This window comes from Phaseolus vulgaris, chromosome 11 (genome assembly GCF_051622355.1).
Source record: "Phaseolus vulgaris cultivar YP4 chromosome 11, ASM5162235v1, whole genome shotgun sequence".
Lineage (NCBI taxonomy): Eukaryota > Viridiplantae > Streptophyta > Magnoliopsida > Fabales > Fabaceae > Phaseolus > Phaseolus vulgaris.
Window position 1 is genome coordinate 1,250,530 of NC_143508.1, and position 17,731 is coordinate 1,268,260.

Consider the following 17,731-nt stretch of genomic DNA (forward strand, 5'->3'; position numbering starts at 1 on the left):
TCATCCTAAAAAAATAGAATAAAATGATAATTTGACTCCAAAAATATATCACGAGTTTAGAAATAAATATATATAATGAAAAATAAATTTATAATTAAATAATATAAAATAATTAAAATAATAATATTAGGAATTGTAATGTAATTATATAAAATTGGTGAGTTATCATTATCCTTATTTGAATATTTGATCAACATGCACCTAAAAGTAAACTTTTTAGAGTATTCATAAGTCTTTTTAAATTTGAAGTTATTAAAGTGTAAAACTGTTTTATATTAAAAAAATTAAACATGTATGTGTCTTAATGAATATTATTAAGAATTTAATTAGAATGTTTCATGTGCTCTATATTTTCATTCCATTAAAAATAATAACTACTTAAATGCTGTTCCTAAAATAATTTATAATTGGTTGACTATGAAATTACTCAATAATTAATATCTTACAACTTTATTATAATTATTTTTAACTTCTTAAAATGTCGTGTAAAGTATTTGAAATTGAGTTTAATCATTAGACATTTTTCATATAAAAATTAGAGATCACGACATAATATTTCAAATATGTATTATAATATTGTTTAGAAAAATTATACTTACATTTTCATAAGCACACTCATGCTCCCTTTAATTATTATTTTTTAAATTTTTAATAAAAAAAATACTCACATTTCTTCTAAATTTTATATAAACATTTAATAACTTCCTTATTTAGTTTAAAATATCAGATTAACTAAATTTTAATAAAGTTAAAAAAAATTAAAGATTTTAAATATACAAATCAAAAATTATAACAAGATAACAGTTTAGTTATTATATATTAACTTAAGATAAAAAAAAGATGGATTAGAAAGGTAATTAACCATCCGAGCCCTTTGCTAAAGCGTTTAAGGGTTTCATTCTTGGCAGCAAGAATGAAATTTTAGCATGGAAAATTCAAAAATATTGTCAACATCCCTCATTTACGAGTACACATTAAGAGAATGGCAAAATGCTATCATTTATATGCTATGCTATGCTATAACTTTAAAACTAATCATGCTAATAATACATGGAAAATGGGTTGCCAGAAGATTTGGGTAATGGTAGAAGAATCCCACATAATACCCAGCTCCCTCAAAAAGAATAAAAATACATAGAATAAGCCACAGTTCAAAAGTACCATTTGGGTCTCATTTCCTCTTCTTTCTCTGTTAATTCTGCATACTGGTACCACTCTGCTCCAGCCTTGCCTACCGGTATCGGTGGCCTCACAAAAATCTCAACAGGTTTGGGAACTCGCACGACCAAAATCAATTCCCCAGTACTCTCAACAGGTTTTGATTGTGAGATTTTGGGTGACCTACCAACTGGCTCCACAGTAAACCATCCTAGACCTGATATAGCTATGTCACAAGCGGGTCTGCCCAACAAGAAAAAAGAGGAATACATATTTAACAACTATTCATAAATAAAAAGCATTTTTTGCTTAAATGACATCAATCAATTGAAAGAATGAGATAAACAAGGTTTCAAAATTCGAATACCACAAAATAAAACCCTTTACCTCTGAAAGCTACCTATTACAGAACTAACTCGGGACGGGACCATACCTTTCCACATCTTCGAATTTTATTTGCAATTTCCGTTCTGATTCGAGCCCTTTCCAGCTCTCAACATTTTCTCCTCCACTTGGTGGAGTCAGGAGAACACCAAGTTCTTTCTGAGACAATAAAGAGAAACCCTCATTCAGGTCTGAGGTGGTAAGATACATAAATTTAAAATTCTGAGAAAATTCCATAGTCTACTGCAACTCTACATATACACAACTGGTAGTAGTTATAAATTCCACCCTAGTATGTTGACGCAGTTGATATAATATTATAAAATTGAAATAGCTTCTTCGCCTCTGATTAGTCTAATTAGACAAAACACATGAAAATATAGCGGCAGTTGTAGCACCAAAAACTGTTCTTTTGTTCAGGAATAATGTTCAAGTAAACAGAAGCAGAAAAGCTACAAACTGGTGGCAATAAACTCGCATTCTCAATTTTTTTATTACACGAGAAAAACTAAAGCAACGTTACTTTTCCAATGATTAGAATTGAACATATACTTAGTTACTCAAATTTGCAAGCACAAACAGGTGAAGCGTTTTACGAATTATAACAGTTTGTACAGATGTAAGCAACAGTGTTGAGTTAAATCTCTAATTGTTTCTCTAAACACATTGAATCACAATACCTGATAAAACTCGTCTGCTTGCTCTGTGGGTACCGTATGAATATGTATTCCCTTGGGCCCATAAAATGTCAAAGAAGTTTCTGGGAGAACCTGAAATTATGAGGACTGATGAAATTATTTAGACAAGGAAAAGGGAGTCAATTGTAAATTAAATAGTCGTATGACAAGATGCAAAACTTGTAAGTGTATAGTCAAAACCTTCAAGACATCAATTCTAACAAGACCTCCCCAGAAAATTGAAAATCCATTCAAGCCCTTCACAATGGAAGCTCCTTGCTCTACATTGTCCGCAGATACTAGAGACCTCTAGCAATAAACAATAAGGATGAGGTAAGTATTAGCCATGATGGTAGAATGTCTAGTTTTGAACATAACATACAGGGAAGGAAAGGCCCCTCAGTCTGCTCCGAGGAGCAAGGGAAGGTAGATCTTCAGATTGAACAACGGCAGATTGCCTATGGTGGAGATGAACTCCAGGAGTGTCATACAATTTCTGCATGAGTTTTTGTAAAAATAAACAAATTAATAAATAAATAATCATAAGATTAAATAGCTGCCTATATATATGGAGGATAAATTAATAAATAGGTCCCTAAACTGTTAAGAACTTTTAATTAGGTCTCTAAACTAAAAAATATATAATTGGGTCCCTAAAGTTAGTATATCAAATTAAAGAGGACAGAAAATGAAAACTTATAGCAGTTTTAGAAACCCTACAGACCCAATTACACAAAATTTACAAGAGCAAAGACCTAATCAATTTTTTAGTTTGGGTTGTTAATTAAAAAAATTCAAAATAGCTTAGGGACCAACTGATTAGTTTAACCATATATTTATCAGAATGACATACCCCTCCTCCTAGAAAAGCATCAATTTGAATTGGCCCTAAGGTAGTTCCAGGAACTGCAGATTGTATTGGTTTGTATCTTTGTGCAGATGCGGCCACTGGATCATTTATAGCCATTGTTTCTGACATCAAATATTAAAAAGCCAACATTGAAAAAACGTAAATATTTGGATTTGCCTAAATTATAGGCAAAACAAGAGATGAAGAGATAATGAAGGGAGACAATTTAATAAAAAAAATTCAAAACATATACCGTCTATTTAAACATTAATTTGAGCTATGTAAGAACCAAGCCAAAGGAAAAAATAGTTTATGAAACATCTGCTATATAGTGTAAATCATATGTACAAGCCTACACTGTTTTGTATAGTATGCATGGTGTTTAACCTGTTAGGAACTACTTTATCACAACTAATGCTAGCATGGTTCAGCATCCAAGGGATCAAAGTGTTCAAGCACAATGACCATATAGGCAAAAAATAATACCAAACTCTGTACAAGGCAACAAAGGAATTCAACATAATTAAAGCAATATATATTTACCACTAACAGCAATTTTCCAATCACTGAAAACGAACAGACCCAGTCCTAATCTTTAGGTTTGCATGGAAATATAACTTACTTAGTAAAGCATTGATGAAGGCGGATTTTCCAACATTAGCTGAACCCTGTAAAATAAAAGTTGTAATTGATTGATGTCCAGGCAAAACTGATGACTTTAGGAGCTTAATGACCAAAGGAGAAAGAATTTTACACACAAACACACATAATCAGGAAAATTTAAGATTTGTATTATAAATGAAACAATAAAGCCAACCATCTTCCAAACTTTGAACTGAAATTTAGACTGGTACATGTTTTACATTAGCAAAAAAAATATGAAACAAGTGAAATTTAACACCTGAATCCTTCCATTTATGCAAATGACATAAACCAGAGATACCACAAACACAGAAATTCCATTGAGAATTCAATAAAACCGCAAGTGTAGGAACATGAGCTCATGTGTCAATCATCACCTGCTTAAGAATATTAAACTTCAAATTCGGAGACTTACCAGAATGTAAACATCTCTTCCCTACACAAAAAAAGAAAAGAAAAGAAATTTAAGTAGAGAGAAAAGTAAGGTTACAGAAATTAAACAATGACACAGGACAGGAATTGAAATTGTCAAGTGTTTTAGGGAATTCAGCATGCTTATCACAGACATTTCTTTTGCTAAAAATCATCACTATATCACTTATATATAATTAATTATCATTAATGTAGTTGGTATTGATTTTAATGCTTTTGACAACAGGAAAAACAAAATAGAAATGAGAAACCCACTCACGTTTCCTATTCCAAGAATGTCTAAAAGCTATAGCAGCCTACAACATACAACAAGTTCAATTTAAAAAAAAAAACAATTCAAATTTGAACAAAATGATAAGATCAACATCACCCATGAGTGTCATAACATTTCCAGTACAGTTTCAACATCATTATAAACATGGAAAACAATCTTAGACGTAAAATTGAAATGTAGAAAAGTTAACGTCTTAGATGTGAGCCATCCTCTCTGCAGAACCTCTTAAATCAGTTATAAAGAAAAAGGTAACCGATGATGCAGAAAAGAACCTTCTTCTCTTTTTGGATTTCTGATATCACTCCAGTTACTCCAACCAATGATTTGGAACTGGTGAGATGAACAGTGAGAACACTGCAATGAATATCAGCATTTGAAATTTGATAAGTTAAACTTTTCAACTTAGTTATAAAGTTTTCTTTAGTTACACGTGATAAAAGAAAATTATATGAATTGTATTTTAAATCAATGCTTAACATCAAAAGTATGCCATTTTGCGAATGCCTTGTCATTCTGAACTTATAATACTATATAATGGAACAAAATGACACCAATTACAAATACTTTAAGTAAATAATTAATTTATTACATAGAGGATACCTACTTCAGCTTCTTTCTCGTGGTAGCCTCTACAACCCAATCCCCGACACAATTAAGATCAGTATCTCTTGGAAGGAGATCAACCTACAAAGAAAATTCTATTAAATGTGAAAACAATATATTTTAATTTAAACCTCATCATACATTTATTAAAGAAAAAGTCTAATTAAAACAATAATAAAATGCATGCATATCATTACCTTAGTCACCACCAGTATAATTGGGTTAGAACCAGCAAGATCTCGTACACGAGACAAAAAACTGCCATTGAAGTCAACAATATCAACCTACATGCGGTTACTTGAACAAGTTAGATGAAGAAGCTTTATTCCTTTCATTCATTGCCGTTAATTGGATGTAAACAAAAAACACTTGAACCATAACAGAATATGAAATCTTCTATGATAATTGAAATATTTTATGTGACAAGTTCTTCCGTTGGATAAAATGAGAGAATATTTTAACGTACACCTTCAATTTGTCTGCATAACCTTGATTAGTTATCAGAGATTCTCAGCATCCAAAGTCGGGTCAGAAGGTACAATTGATTACACATACAGGTATAAAGCAAGTGTTTATCAACCACCCGCCGACTAGTTGCTAAAAACTAGCTTTCACGCAATATCCATACTTAAAATTTAAAATTTTCTCCAGATTGCACTGTAGGCTACGAGCTTCTCTTTTTCTCAAATAAACTGAATGTAAATTTCATTAAGAATCCATCTATTAATTAAATTAAACTAATGCTTCCTCGGAGCAAAAATTCTAAAACACCTAAGCTAAATACAATTGCAAAACATTACACAGTTGTATCGGTTTAAGATCCTAATTCCATATCTAATCAGTTAACGCTTCTTAAGGTCATTATTCAGTCTATCCAACTAAAGAATTTGTTTACCAATTTGACAATTAGAGCTTTCTCGTGACGTAAGTGAGACAACTTTTGTCGAAGCTCTTCAGCGGTAACGAATAATTTACCGCCAGGGTATCCTCCGTGTCCGCCAACGGCAGTTATCATCTCGCCGTGCGACAAAAGCTGACACCGTCTACACAGAACGGTTCTAAGCTGACGGTGTTTCTTCTTCTGCAACACAAACACGCAATCAGCGCACCGCAATTCAGCGACAGCCAGTGCGCCAATGCATAATGATGCTTCCAAAAGAGCATTTAGAATGAAAAAATACCAATGCATAGGTTTCAGGATCAACGTAGCCAGGGGCGACAGCATCGGAAGTGTGCAACGGAGCGCCGCAGCCGTAGCAGGAAGCGACGTTTCTAGAAGGCTTTACAGCGTTCACCTTCTTAATTTTCCTCTTCTTGTTTTCTTTGAAGATGAGCTTGGCAGCTTCAAACGACTGCTGGCGTTCGAGAAACTTCTCACCGGGCGACGGAGCGGCGGCGCCGGTTCCTTCCGATTCGGCGGCGGGCAAACGCGATTGCTGAGAGCGCGAGAAGTCGCAGAGAATGAGGCCAGGCTTGGTGGTGAGGAAATGTTGCGGGAATTTGGATTTGGGAAGAGAAAGAGGTGAGAGAAAAGTGGATAGGGTTTTAAGCGCCATTGTTGCTGAGGTTTTGCGAGCGTTGTCACTCGATACAGGGAATAACGAAAAGCTTCTATAGAAGATAGAAATGAATTGCGATTATCGATAAAAAAAAGCTAAAAAGAAAGAAACGACTGCGTTTAGTTCAACTATTTAAATATAGTTAACTAATTAAAATATTTTATATTAGTATTATTAGATTAGTTTTAGGCGTTTAAATAAAGGAAACACGTGTGGTTTTTTATAACTTGTTCTTAATTTTAGTATATTATAGAAAGTAATTTTATGATAATTTTATTTAATAGTGATTTTTTTTTGCGCGTTGTTTAACGCTCAAGTTTGCGAAATCAAATATGTTAAAAATAATAAATTATTTTTAACTGAAATCATATTTAAGGTTATATTGATGTACAACTTTAGTTTTATGATATTTCTTTTTGAAGAAAACTTGTTAAGAAAGATTTTGTTTTTTTATGTATTTTTTTTCTCAAACTTTTTATATTTTTTGTTACGATCCGGTTCACTTTAATACAATGCCATGTGTTAGACGTAAAGTTATCTAAATCTTTTATTTTAACATAATTATTAGTTAAAATCCTATGATTTCATCCGCAATCAATTAATCCGCTATATACAATTCTTAATTTGATAGTTTTGGAAAAATAAATATAATAAAAAATAATTTTATAATTAAATAATATACAAATATATGAAAATAACATTATTATTGATTCTTAAAATTCTTTATGAATACGTATAGTCTATCTATGTATTTTTTTTTAAAAGAGTGGATTTTGGTTTAATCCCCTATATTTTTGTTTTTTCTTTTTTTTAATAATACTTTTTTTCATGTGATGGCAGATGATTGTTCTTACTTGAGATGATGTCAAGTTGCATAATAATGTCTAATATAAAAATTTCTATTATAAGAAAAAATGGTTGCAAAAAAAACTGGATATCAAAATATCATATTTCAGGCTAAGCTTAAGCATAAGTTAATTAATCTCACAGCACAAAGGGTGATTACAGCAAATTAGAAGAAAAAAATTGGATGATTGCGATAAACAAAAGCTAAATTTTGTATTAAAGAAAGTAAGTAGTACAAAAACATATCATAGTATGAAGATGGTTTAGAAGTTGAAGAAAGCACGGAGAAGCGTTAAGAAGCAGAAGCATTCAGTGCAGCATGAGCTTCTGCGCCTTTTTTCTCTGTTCTTCAGTTCTTTCGATTCTCGTTCTCTTCTCATCGACTCAACCACGTCCTCTCTATACATGAAATCCTTCATTTCTACGAGATCATCGTCGCCGTACAACACGTCTCCCAGGTATTCCTCACACTCTCTCATCCTTCTGTCACAAAATCCTCGCACTTCTCTCTACGATCTTCTTCGCACTTTTCGCTACGATCTTCTTCGCACTTCTTGCTACGATCTTTTTCGCACTTTTCGCTATGATCTTCTTCGCACTCTCAACCTCCATTCCTTACTGTTATTTATATGTGGCTTTGTTATCTTTTTGTACACAGATGATATATGATATGCAAAATCTTAACAGAAAAACTTTAATCAAATCACAGAGAATCAACAGAGCATGAATCTGGTTTCACTTTAGAAAGATACATAAATTCTATCATTATCTTACTTTTATAAATTAATTCAAGTTATAGTTTCATTGTTTTTTTTTTTTGTTTAAGATAGAAGATAACATATTAAAAGGTACTAGTATGTGTTTGTTAGTTATAGCTTTTATCATTTGTATGTGTAATTAATACGATAAATAATATTGTACTTTTTATAAATTCTAACTTGTTGTATATTTATAAATGTTTTAGTTATTATAGATTTTAGTATGATAATTATTAAATCTATAATAATATATAAAGAGATATACCTCTTTTTATATATATAATTTCTTATAGTTTTATTCCCTAAATATTTATTTTTTAAAATTCAAATGATTTATTCACAATAAAAAATATTTAATTTATAATTTTTTAATAAAAATATTTTATAATTAATAATATTTTTATTTGAATAGTTATTATACTAATAATAATTTTTTTGTCAAGAGAAAAAAAGTGTATAGTATTTACATTATTCATTTTTAATAAATAAAAGTAATTTATTTTAAAATAATTAAATAACATTTTTTTAGAAATAATGGCTATATATATAATAATTTATCTGTTAATATATATGCTTTGTCCTTTAATGAATAAAATGTAGATGTTTGTTAATACAAATTCAAAATGTTTCTTAAAATATTTTATACCTTTATCGGATAAAAAATATTATTATTTATTTAATAAAATAAATAGTTAAGTAAATTCCTTTATTTTAAAATAAAAATAATAATTTATCTTTTTAAAAAAAGGCTACATATAAATTTGTAATATTATAGTTTTTATATATGTCACAACATTATCTTTAATACTATTGTTTTTATATGTGTTACAACATTAGCCGTAGTCCCACTTAATATATCTTTAAGAATAATAACATCAAGTTGTTAGCTAGATATAAGATATACTTCAGCATGTTATGTTGTAACACTTACAATATTTTATTTCCTATTCAAAGCATTTTTTAAAGTACTTTATACATTTATCATATAAAAATAGAATATTGTTATTTATTTAATAAAATAGATAATTGCATAATTTCTTTTATTTCAAAATAACAAAATAATTTATCTTCTTAAAAGTAACGTTCACATTTAAACTTTTTAATATTATTGTTGTAAAATTATGTGTCAAAACATTTATTATAGCCACATCTAATACATATGAAGCATAACACCCAGTTTTTCATCTAATATACTTCAACATGTTATGATGAATATACATGTTGATAGTCTCTTCCCAAATTTTATAACACTTATAAAAATTAGAGAAATATAAGTAAATTATTAAAATATCATAAATTAAATTTTAATGGCAAAATTATTCTGTCGATAATATTAAAAAATTATTATAAGAGTATAACTTTTTTTTAAAAAATATGGGTACAGTTCATCCAGTCTCGCATAGACTACAGGTTATGCGAGACGGATTTAAGCAAACCAATGAATTAAAATAGACAGTCTACTTCATATTTTTCTTAGTGAGTCACGGAACACTCTATCGATCACAATTTTGCACATCTGAAACATATTGGAAATGAGGTAAATTTCATGCACATTATAAATAAAATTGAACCTACAAATCTTAATTACATGATAAACCAAACAAAAATAATGTTGAGATATAGAATAATAATGTTGAGATATAGAATTTATATGTAATTTATAAGAATTTTTTTTTAGTGAATTCATTTATTAAATTATATATATATATAATATGTTACAATTTATAATTAGTTTTATGAATTTATCATATATTAAACTGAAAAAAATATAATTGTTATAAATTTATAAATAACAACATTACATTAAAAATATTTTAAAAAAAGGTACACGGATTCTGATTCTTAGAAACAAATCACTTTTAAAATTTACACATCTCACCAGGTTAGGTGAAAAGTAGTTACAGTAGACAGTTTGTTGTAATATCTTTTTACCAGGTAGAAGAATCAATAATTTAAGCATCCTTCATAATCAAACAATGATAATGAGTACTTTCTTATAATCAAAGCAGAGGAAACAGTAACCCAATAGTGATGTGAATGCTACAAAAGGATGAACCTAGGTCTAAAATTTGATGTTAAGCAGAGGAATTGAAGAAGAGCAACAAAGTGATTGGTATATATAATTGGTAAAGGGTGAACAGAAAGAAAAGTAATTTACAGAGTATGATGAAAGATTGGGAATGAAAAGTAAGAAAATGAAAAGCAGAAGGTATTTTACAAAGTGAAGAATGTCAGAAGTTGATGAAAGCACGAAGGAGTGTGAAGAAGTTGAAGCATGAAAGGAAGTAGGAGTAGCAGCAGTTTTTCTCTCTGCGCTTCTTCAGGTCTTTGGATTCTTGTTCTCTTCTCATCGACTCAATCACATCCTCTTTGTACATGCTATCGTTCATTTCTCTGTGGTCATCGTTGCCATAGAACACGTCTTCGCCTCCCATACCCTTCTTTATCAGTTTTCTCACCAAACAGGAAAAGAAGAAGAAGAATGATTGGGTTTTCCAAGCCCTTTCTGTGATCCCTGTTGGCACAGTCAACGCCCACACAAATTCCTTTAGCTGTGGATAATAATCACCATATTTTGTTTTCTTTCTATTTATTCTTGAGTTGTGTGTGTATAATCTTTTTATCTTTTTTTCTGAATAAATGGCGTGCAGAATCTTACCACAACTTCGATCAATTTGTTGAATAAATACCTATATTTGTTTATCGATTGGATTATTTCTGGTAAACTTCAAGAAGATGATGTATAATAAAAATGGGATGTGGATAAGCACAGAAGACCAAGATAATATTAATAACACTCTATTGTTACGTTTAATAATCTTTCACCAACCGCCCCCACCACATAATTATGTTTTATAATCTTCATTAACTGGTGAGGATTACAAGTCGCAACTACCCTAGAACAAGTCCTAATTAAATTATGTTATTTTTTATAAATATTGTAATTGTATACACTAAAGAGAACCTATATAGTATTATTTGTGGTTTCTCCTTTGTTCCTCTATTCTCTAACAATGAAATAAATACTATGTATTAAGAATGTATGATGTAATTAATAAAAACATACTCTATTTTTTTATAAATTTTTTTTTTTAATGTTTAGTAGTAAATTGTTTTATTCATAGTCAGGTGTTATCTTTAATAAAATAGATTTATGTAATTCAAATTTATGTAATTCGAATTTATAAAGATGTTATCCTAATTTATAATTTGTAGGATCTTACCATATTTGTCATATATAATTTATTTACTCTGTAATTAGTTACCTGGTCAACTGACATAACAATTTTTACAATTTGATATATAATAAATTTAAAATAAAGAAAAACATAATTGTAAAATTTGTAATACACATTACTTATACTTTAAGAAATCTCGAGAGAAATGTATACTTTTGTTCATTTAATTATTTGACTGGAAGCTTTTATCAAATAATATTTTATGCTATTAAAAAATTATTCTTTAGTTATCAGAACTGCAAATAAAATATATCATTTGTTAAAAATCATTGAAGGTATGATCTAAATTCGTTATGATTTATACATAAAGTAGCCGCCTTTCTTAGTTTTTGTTTTATCAAACATTGGATACATTGAATGACTCACATGCAAACGTGAAGTTTATTGGCGGGTCTAAAGTGTTCTTGGAACCAAATTCCCGTTTCTCTGCATAAACAAATCCAACACATATGCGATGTTTTATCAGTCCCAAAATGATTTATTGGATGCTGACTTAAATTCTTTTTTAATTCAATACTTATTAAAAGATAAATTTTAATTTAACTCAACTTAATAAAATTGACTTATGAAATAAGATTTCCACCCAATTATATACCGATAAGATTTCCACCCAATTATATACCGATAAGGTTTTCACCTAGTTGGTGTGTAATCTCGAAAAAACACTTAACATCTTCACACATAAATAAATATGAAAAATAAGCAGAAAAAAAAATTAAAAAAAAGACACGGCAATTGTAGCAGGAAAACAAATTTAAAATGAAGGATTCGGTATAATTAGGCTATCTAAAGCCGAAGAAAGCTGTGTTTATGTGATAAACCTACATGTGAGACATGAAATGAAGGAAGAAGAAAGAAGTGCAGTAAAAGGTGAAAAGAAGAAAAAAAATCCCTATTAGGAACGCATGGTATCCTCAACCTCATAATATTAACAATGGTGTGCCTTCCTTATACAGCCTGTATCTCCAAATCAGTATGGTCGGTGTTGTTGGGAGAAGATGTTTCAGCCGTTTCCTTCTCATCTGTAGATTTCATCTCTTGAATGGGAGGTGGGTTTACAACGGTCATTTCTGAAAACATGTTGTCTGAGAGCCTTCCATTCATCTCCCTGTGTTCTTGACACAGGGCACACCAGTGCAAGCAGCAGTGCACACAACATGCATTACACGGTGAATTCTGCAATCATAAAGAAATGAATGAGCATGCATTTTTAACAAAATTCATGTAAAATTAAAAATCAAAGGAAAAACCACAGGAGAGAATTAACTAGATCATGTATGCGTCAGTATCGAGGTTCTAAGAAACACAACAAATGCTATATGGACTGAATTTGACCATCTGAAATCTTCCACTGTGCCAACACAGCCATTAGGCTTTTGATCTTGTGGTGCTTGCCTAATGTCGGGGCTCTTACCCCATGTTAGCATGGCTATGTTCTCATAACTGACGCAAAATGTCTAAATAAATTGCCCAGATAGCCATCATTGAAAAACAAGGAAGAGCAGTTCTACAAGTTACATCAGATAAGGGAAGAGATTACATGTCTGGTATTGTAGTATTGAAAAAACAGAAGATAATATTAGAAGAAAAAAAACAAAAGGAGAGTGTGAGGGGCTACTGCAGCGGGGATGAAAAGAAAACAAAAAATAGAGCGGAGGGGAGTGGCAGTTGAAGGAAAAAGAGAGCACAAGAAAACACTGACATGAGGAAGTTGCAGGGTGCAACCACCCATGGACGACTTCCTTCTCAGATTCGACGACCCACCCATCACCGGCTAACACTACCTCCAGTGGCATCGTTCAGCAGAGAACGTTTAAGGTGCAGGGAGCTTTAACGCCACCTCCTCCATCTCTGGAACCCATTTTCCAGATCTTCATCAATCAATTAATTAATCTGATTTTGGTTTGGTTTCCTAAATCCTGGATCTTGTGCAAGCCTTTTCAGTCCCTAATCTGCTACCCAGAGTAACACGAACAAGTAGTTAAGCAAGGTTGTCCTTAGGTGTAGCATAATTCTTGTGCATTTAGCGTTAGAGAATAAAACCCAATTCTCATATTTCCACCTTTTTCATTTTATTTTAGGGATGAGAACCCGAATACTCGAGGTGGCAGAGGTTAATTTCATTCAACTGGGTGGTGATGTATGATGGTGGGGTTATAGGCTATAGTCTAGGTTGTTTCTATATCTTTTTAATTTTGGCTTTTAGAATTCCACGAGAACTTTGAGAAGTTTGTGATTTTGATGTGATTAGTTGACCAATACCAATGATATATTTTCAAATTGAAAAAAAAAAATCATATGATATTAGATTTATCAACTAATAGATAACACTACCAAGTTTTTCAGGATTTCATGGTCAGCTACTTATATTAGAGACAGCAGGTCTGCATTTGTCCCCTTCCAATGTTATGCATCTACATCTACTTGCATAAAGATTGCCTCGTCCAAAAAGAAATTAAAAGCATGTTTTGCAACAGAATAAGCTCACAAAGGACATGATTTTTACCCGCATGGATTCTACATTACAAATCTGAAGCAAACCTAATAATTAGTATAGGGATATCTGATATAGACCATTCCATATTTAACTCAACCATTTGTCCCGATGAAAAAGTATTTTCAAGATATGTACCTTCAAGTGATATTTCTTCTGTAAGGATTGCCGCACTTGACCAGTGTGAATGCCACACATCCACCATGTAAAAAATAAACCCTCAACAATTAGACATACAGTCCCTGGGTCAAGAGGAAAGATGGAAGCTGAAGCTGCAGTTGCTATTGCAAGAGAAATGCCACCTTCAATAAAAATGGCATGACAAATGCACGGCCCAGTCCAAGGCGTGTCTTCCTTCAATCTTTCTACATTTCGCCCAAATAATACACAAGGACAAAACAGTCCAGTCAAGCCTGCAATGAAGACCAAAAACATGTAAAAGATAGCAGCTCTCTACTGCAGTATGTCAAATGTCAGCAACATGCAAACTTCTCCCATATATACATATATAAATCCTTCACATAGAACTTTAAAGAATGGCCCAACCATACATATATTGAATATACTTTGATAGAAAGAGAACAACTTGGTCAAGGACGTCTATAGAAAAATGTGATACTGATGCTCGTTCTTTACTTTAGTATCAGGCAAGGCAACTAGCTAGCATTAAATGAATTCAAATATCTGAATTCTAGCCTTATATGGCTAAGTTTAAATCCCAACAATTGAAACATTTACATTGGCAAAAAAGAAACGCATGGAGGCTATTCACAGAATGACCACTCCAAAAATCTCAGTTGACTAATCTAGAATATATCATTGCTACCATCTCAACTCAATACTAGTACAATTTGAGAGCTTGGTCATGCATTAACTTACAGTTTTCTCTGTCTTCAGCACATCCAAAGATCCCAGTCATCCAAGGTTCATCTGCGGGAGGTGCATAACTTTCAGGCAGCGGCTGTCTACATTCAGGGCACTTGCGAACATCCAACTGAAAAGTATCAAAAACCACGAGCAAATATGAAGTCACTTAAAAAACCCAGAGAAATACAGACACATGTTTTTAGCATTTGCATATTACCGTGACTCAGATCCAGAAACTGTTGATTGAAATTTTAAATTTAAAAAAGAAACTGCATAACTAGTTAAATTAAAAGCATTAGACACTCCATTTCCACTTTCACATAAGTCACAAAACCACCACATAGGCTACTCAAAGGGCGGGGTTGGGTTTGTTTCCGTCATCCCCATCCCTGCTCCTGGCTCCTAGGCAATATCCCCGACCCCTTCGATCCCTGTTGGAGGTTAAAAATAGGTAATCATCCTGACCCCTGCCTGGTGGGGATTGTGTTTCCCTGCCCACTCCCACTACTACTTTTAAAAAAAATATTTTTATTACATTTCGTTTACTTAATGCAAACATTTCCCCATATTTGTTGCTGATGCTTTTTGCCCAAAAGCTATCAAATGGTACTAGTATTTATTCATTTGTCTAAATTGATTAATATTGTTATTCTTTAATCACAAATTACTAACATTGATGATTTGTAAAATTCAAATAAGAATGCAAGCAACATGTGAGAATCAGAGTGAGACAACACGTAGATTCTGTATTCTTGTAGTTTTCATGCAAAACAGGGCTAGGTGAGAGCAGCCCCCAAACTATTTAAAACTGGAGAAAACCTGAAACCTAATGCAACCCCAGTCAAATCAAGTTTTCCCATTAAAGTCGGGGTGAGTTATAAACACCTCATTATGGTACTGTGTCTGTGCGTTAGACACAACTCCGGCAATTATATTTTTTAAAGTTTAAATGAAATGCTAGGTTCAGTTTTGCTAGAAATATTTCTCAACTCTAAGACAGTATGAACACTCATTTAAAATTTTTAAAGAAAAAGGACATGTCCTTTAAAAATTTAAAATATTTTAATAATAATATAAAATAAGGAGAGGGCATTGCTTGTCCAAGTGGAAAGAAAATCACTCCCCCTCAAGATAATCTCAGGTTCAAGTAATCTGAAGGGAAAAAATAGGCTCTAGGGGTTTGGCCACTTTAATCAAGGCCCAGAGTATCCTTAAAACAATGAAGGTCTATAAACAAAAACAAAACCCAATTTTCCGAACTTGTATCATTGTTTACACATACAATTTGTATCATAAGTCAAAACATTATATTTTTATATGGATATGCATGCATGAGTAACGAACAGGGGTCAATTTACACAGTGTCAGTCAAAATTAGTCTTAGACCATGAACAGAAAATTGTTGGATACTTCCATCGGTGTGTTCCTTTCATCATACATAAAATCTCACATCAATCTAAAATGATTTAGAAATTCATCATATATTAAAATTAACCCGATATTACTTTTAAATTTATCAAAATAAAATAGGTTTATTTATTAACGTCTAACTTCATAAGATTTACATGAAAACGGAACAGTCAAATCAACAAAAAAGACATATCAAATGGTGTATCTAAAGTAGGAATGTTTAGTAATACACTATTTTAAACCGATCCAATATCTCTCTAAACACAATCATACAATTAAATTTGGAGTTTTAACGATTCAATTTGTGGTGTTGGCGCGTGGTTCCTAGATTCAGTTCCTCGCTACCAACGGAATTCATTCAGAGTGTACAATGTAAAACACCGGCGAAAGTAATCGAGGACAAATTAAAGAGAGAGGAGTGAATGGTTAACGAATGAGGCCTAAAACAAAAGGAAAAACCCGGCATTTGAAGTGTGCATGCATGACAGTAATTGCAAACTAATTAAACAACAGAGCATTTATCCCCTTCGTGATTTTTCAATAGAATCAGCGAAGAAGCCATGAACAAGGTTTCTCATAATTGTTACACATACAAATTTGGGGAATAAAAGGATTAATCGATTACCTGAGGAACCTGAATTGGCTGATTGAGTTCACCAGGGGTGATATCTTCGGTAGGTGTCTGATCTTTAGTCAACTTCACATACCGCGATTGGTTCCGTTCTTCCATCTCGCGATTCGAAGATGATGAACGCCAAAACGGCGCAGTTTAGAGAGCGAGAAAGCAGAAGCAGAAAACAGAGAAGATCTGAAGAAATTGTTGCAGATCTCGTTTGGGAGTTGGAAGAAGAAAAGAGAGGAAACAGCGTTACCACGCTGCTTACTCTAGTCAACCCTCTCTGTCACGCCTTTCTTTTATCGCTATTTATTCAGGTAACTTCTTTCTTTTTCAGAAAATAAAATATATGTAGATACTATTAGCCCTTTTTGTAACATATATTAAAATAATTTTATTATTATTATACTACGAAAATACAGGCGTGTGTCCGTATTTTTTTTCTTTTTACTCGATTTTTAATGATCAAAATTTAACATACATAACAGAATTAGTTTTGGAATTGGAGAGTGTGATGATGTTTACGTTAAGGTTAAGATTGACTTGATAGTAGATAAAAAAAATAATAGATTTATCAAAGAATATAGTTGTTTGAAATAGAGTGAAGAAAGTGATTGAAAAGATTGAATTGATAGTAGATAAAAATAATAATAGATTTACCAAAGAATATAGTTATTTGAAATTGAGTGAAGAGAGTGATTGAAAAGATTGAAAATGAATGTTATTTTATTTTATACTTAAGATTTGGTGTGAAAACATGTGAGAGAATTAAAAAAAATGGAAAAGTCATATAAAAAGTTGTATATTAATATTAATTTATTAAAAAGTAATTCATATGAAATGACAAAATAATCAATTGTAAGAACAAAATTGTGTACACCAGAAAGCATCTCTTTATATATAGGTATAAAATTAAATAAAA

General features: G+C 31.4%; 2 protein-coding genes and 1 long non-coding RNA gene across 4 annotated transcripts; 1 reads left to right on the forward strand and 2 right to left on the reverse strand.

The window, feature by feature from the left end:
- Positions 1 to 854: 854 nt before the first annotated feature.
- On the reverse strand, positions 855 to 6,696 carry NOA1 (P-loop containing nucleoside triphosphate hydrolases superfamily protein). 2 transcript variants are annotated; one of them, XR_016517372.1, is made up of 13 exons: positions 6,202 to 6,648; positions 5,916 to 6,101; positions 5,218 to 5,304; positions 5,022 to 5,101; positions 4,690 to 4,771; positions 4,127 to 4,147; positions 3,692 to 3,737; positions 3,073 to 3,191; positions 2,602 to 2,715; positions 2,421 to 2,528; positions 2,223 to 2,327; positions 1,592 to 1,701; positions 855 to 1,401 (listed from the first exon to the last, which is right to left on the reverse strand). XR_016517372.1 is itself a non-coding variant. In XM_068626552.2 (13 exons), the coding sequence occupies exons 1-13, from the start codon at positions 6,574 to 6,576 to the stop codon at positions 1,152 to 1,154; spliced, it is 1,668 nt and encodes a 555-aa protein (XP_068482653.2). In that variant the 5' UTR covers positions 6,577 to 6,696; the 3' UTR covers positions 855 to 1,151. The 2 variants fall into 2 exon arrangements, 1 of the variants encoding a protein (XP_068482653.2); XM_068626552.2 differs by having other exon boundaries at positions 2,223 to 2,312; positions 6,202 to 6,696.
- Positions 6,697 to 7,679: 983 nt separating this feature from the next.
- On the forward strand, positions 7,680 to 10,886 carry LOC137810930 (uncharacterized). Its single transcript, XR_011080992.2, has 2 exons — positions 7,680 to 7,883; positions 10,193 to 10,886. It is a non-coding gene; the product is annotated as an uncharacterized LOC137810930 (long non-coding RNA).
- A 1,271-nt stretch (positions 10,887 to 12,157) lies between these two features.
- On the reverse strand, positions 12,158 to 17,045 carry LOC137810934 (cell number regulator 6). The gene is made up of 4 exons (XM_068612440.2): positions 16,819 to 17,045; positions 14,796 to 14,910; positions 14,055 to 14,329; positions 12,158 to 12,598 (listed from the first exon to the last, which is right to left on the reverse strand). The coding sequence occupies exons 1-4, from the start codon at positions 16,921 to 16,923 to the stop codon at positions 12,371 to 12,373; spliced, it is 723 nt and encodes a 240-aa protein (XP_068468541.1). The 5' UTR covers positions 16,924 to 17,045; the 3' UTR covers positions 12,158 to 12,370.
- Between the last annotated feature and the right edge of the window lie 686 nt (positions 17,046 to 17,731).

What these genes read in the sequence shown, in the direction of transcription:
- LOC137810934 (XM_068612440.2), bottom strand. Translation starts at nt 16,923, where the DNA reads ATGGAAGAACGGAACCAATCGCGGTATGTGAAGTTGACTAAAGATCAG. An exon ending in AGCCAATTCAGGTTCCTCAG is followed by an intron (nt 14,911 to 16,818) that starts GTAATCGATTAA and finishes GATACTTTTCAG; the next exon opens with TTGGATGTTCGCAAGTGCCC. An exon ending in AGAAGAAATATCACTTGAAG is followed by an intron (nt 12,599 to 14,054) that starts GTACATATCTTG and finishes TTATGATTGCAG; the next exon opens with AATTCACCGTGTAATGCATG.
- NOA1 (XM_068626552.2), bottom strand. Translation starts at nt 6,576, where the DNA reads ATGGCGCTTAAAACCCTATCCACTTTTCTCTCACCTCTTTCTCTTCCC. An exon ending in GAAGAGATGTTTACATTCTG is followed by an intron (nt 3,738 to 4,126) that starts GTAAGTCTCCGA and finishes TTTATTTTACAG; the next exon opens with GGTTCAGCTAATGTTGGAAA. An exon ending in AAATTCGAAGATGTGGAAAG is followed by an intron (nt 1,402 to 1,591) that starts GTATGGTCCCGT and finishes CTTGTTGGGCAG; the next exon opens with ACCCGCTTGTGACATAGCTA.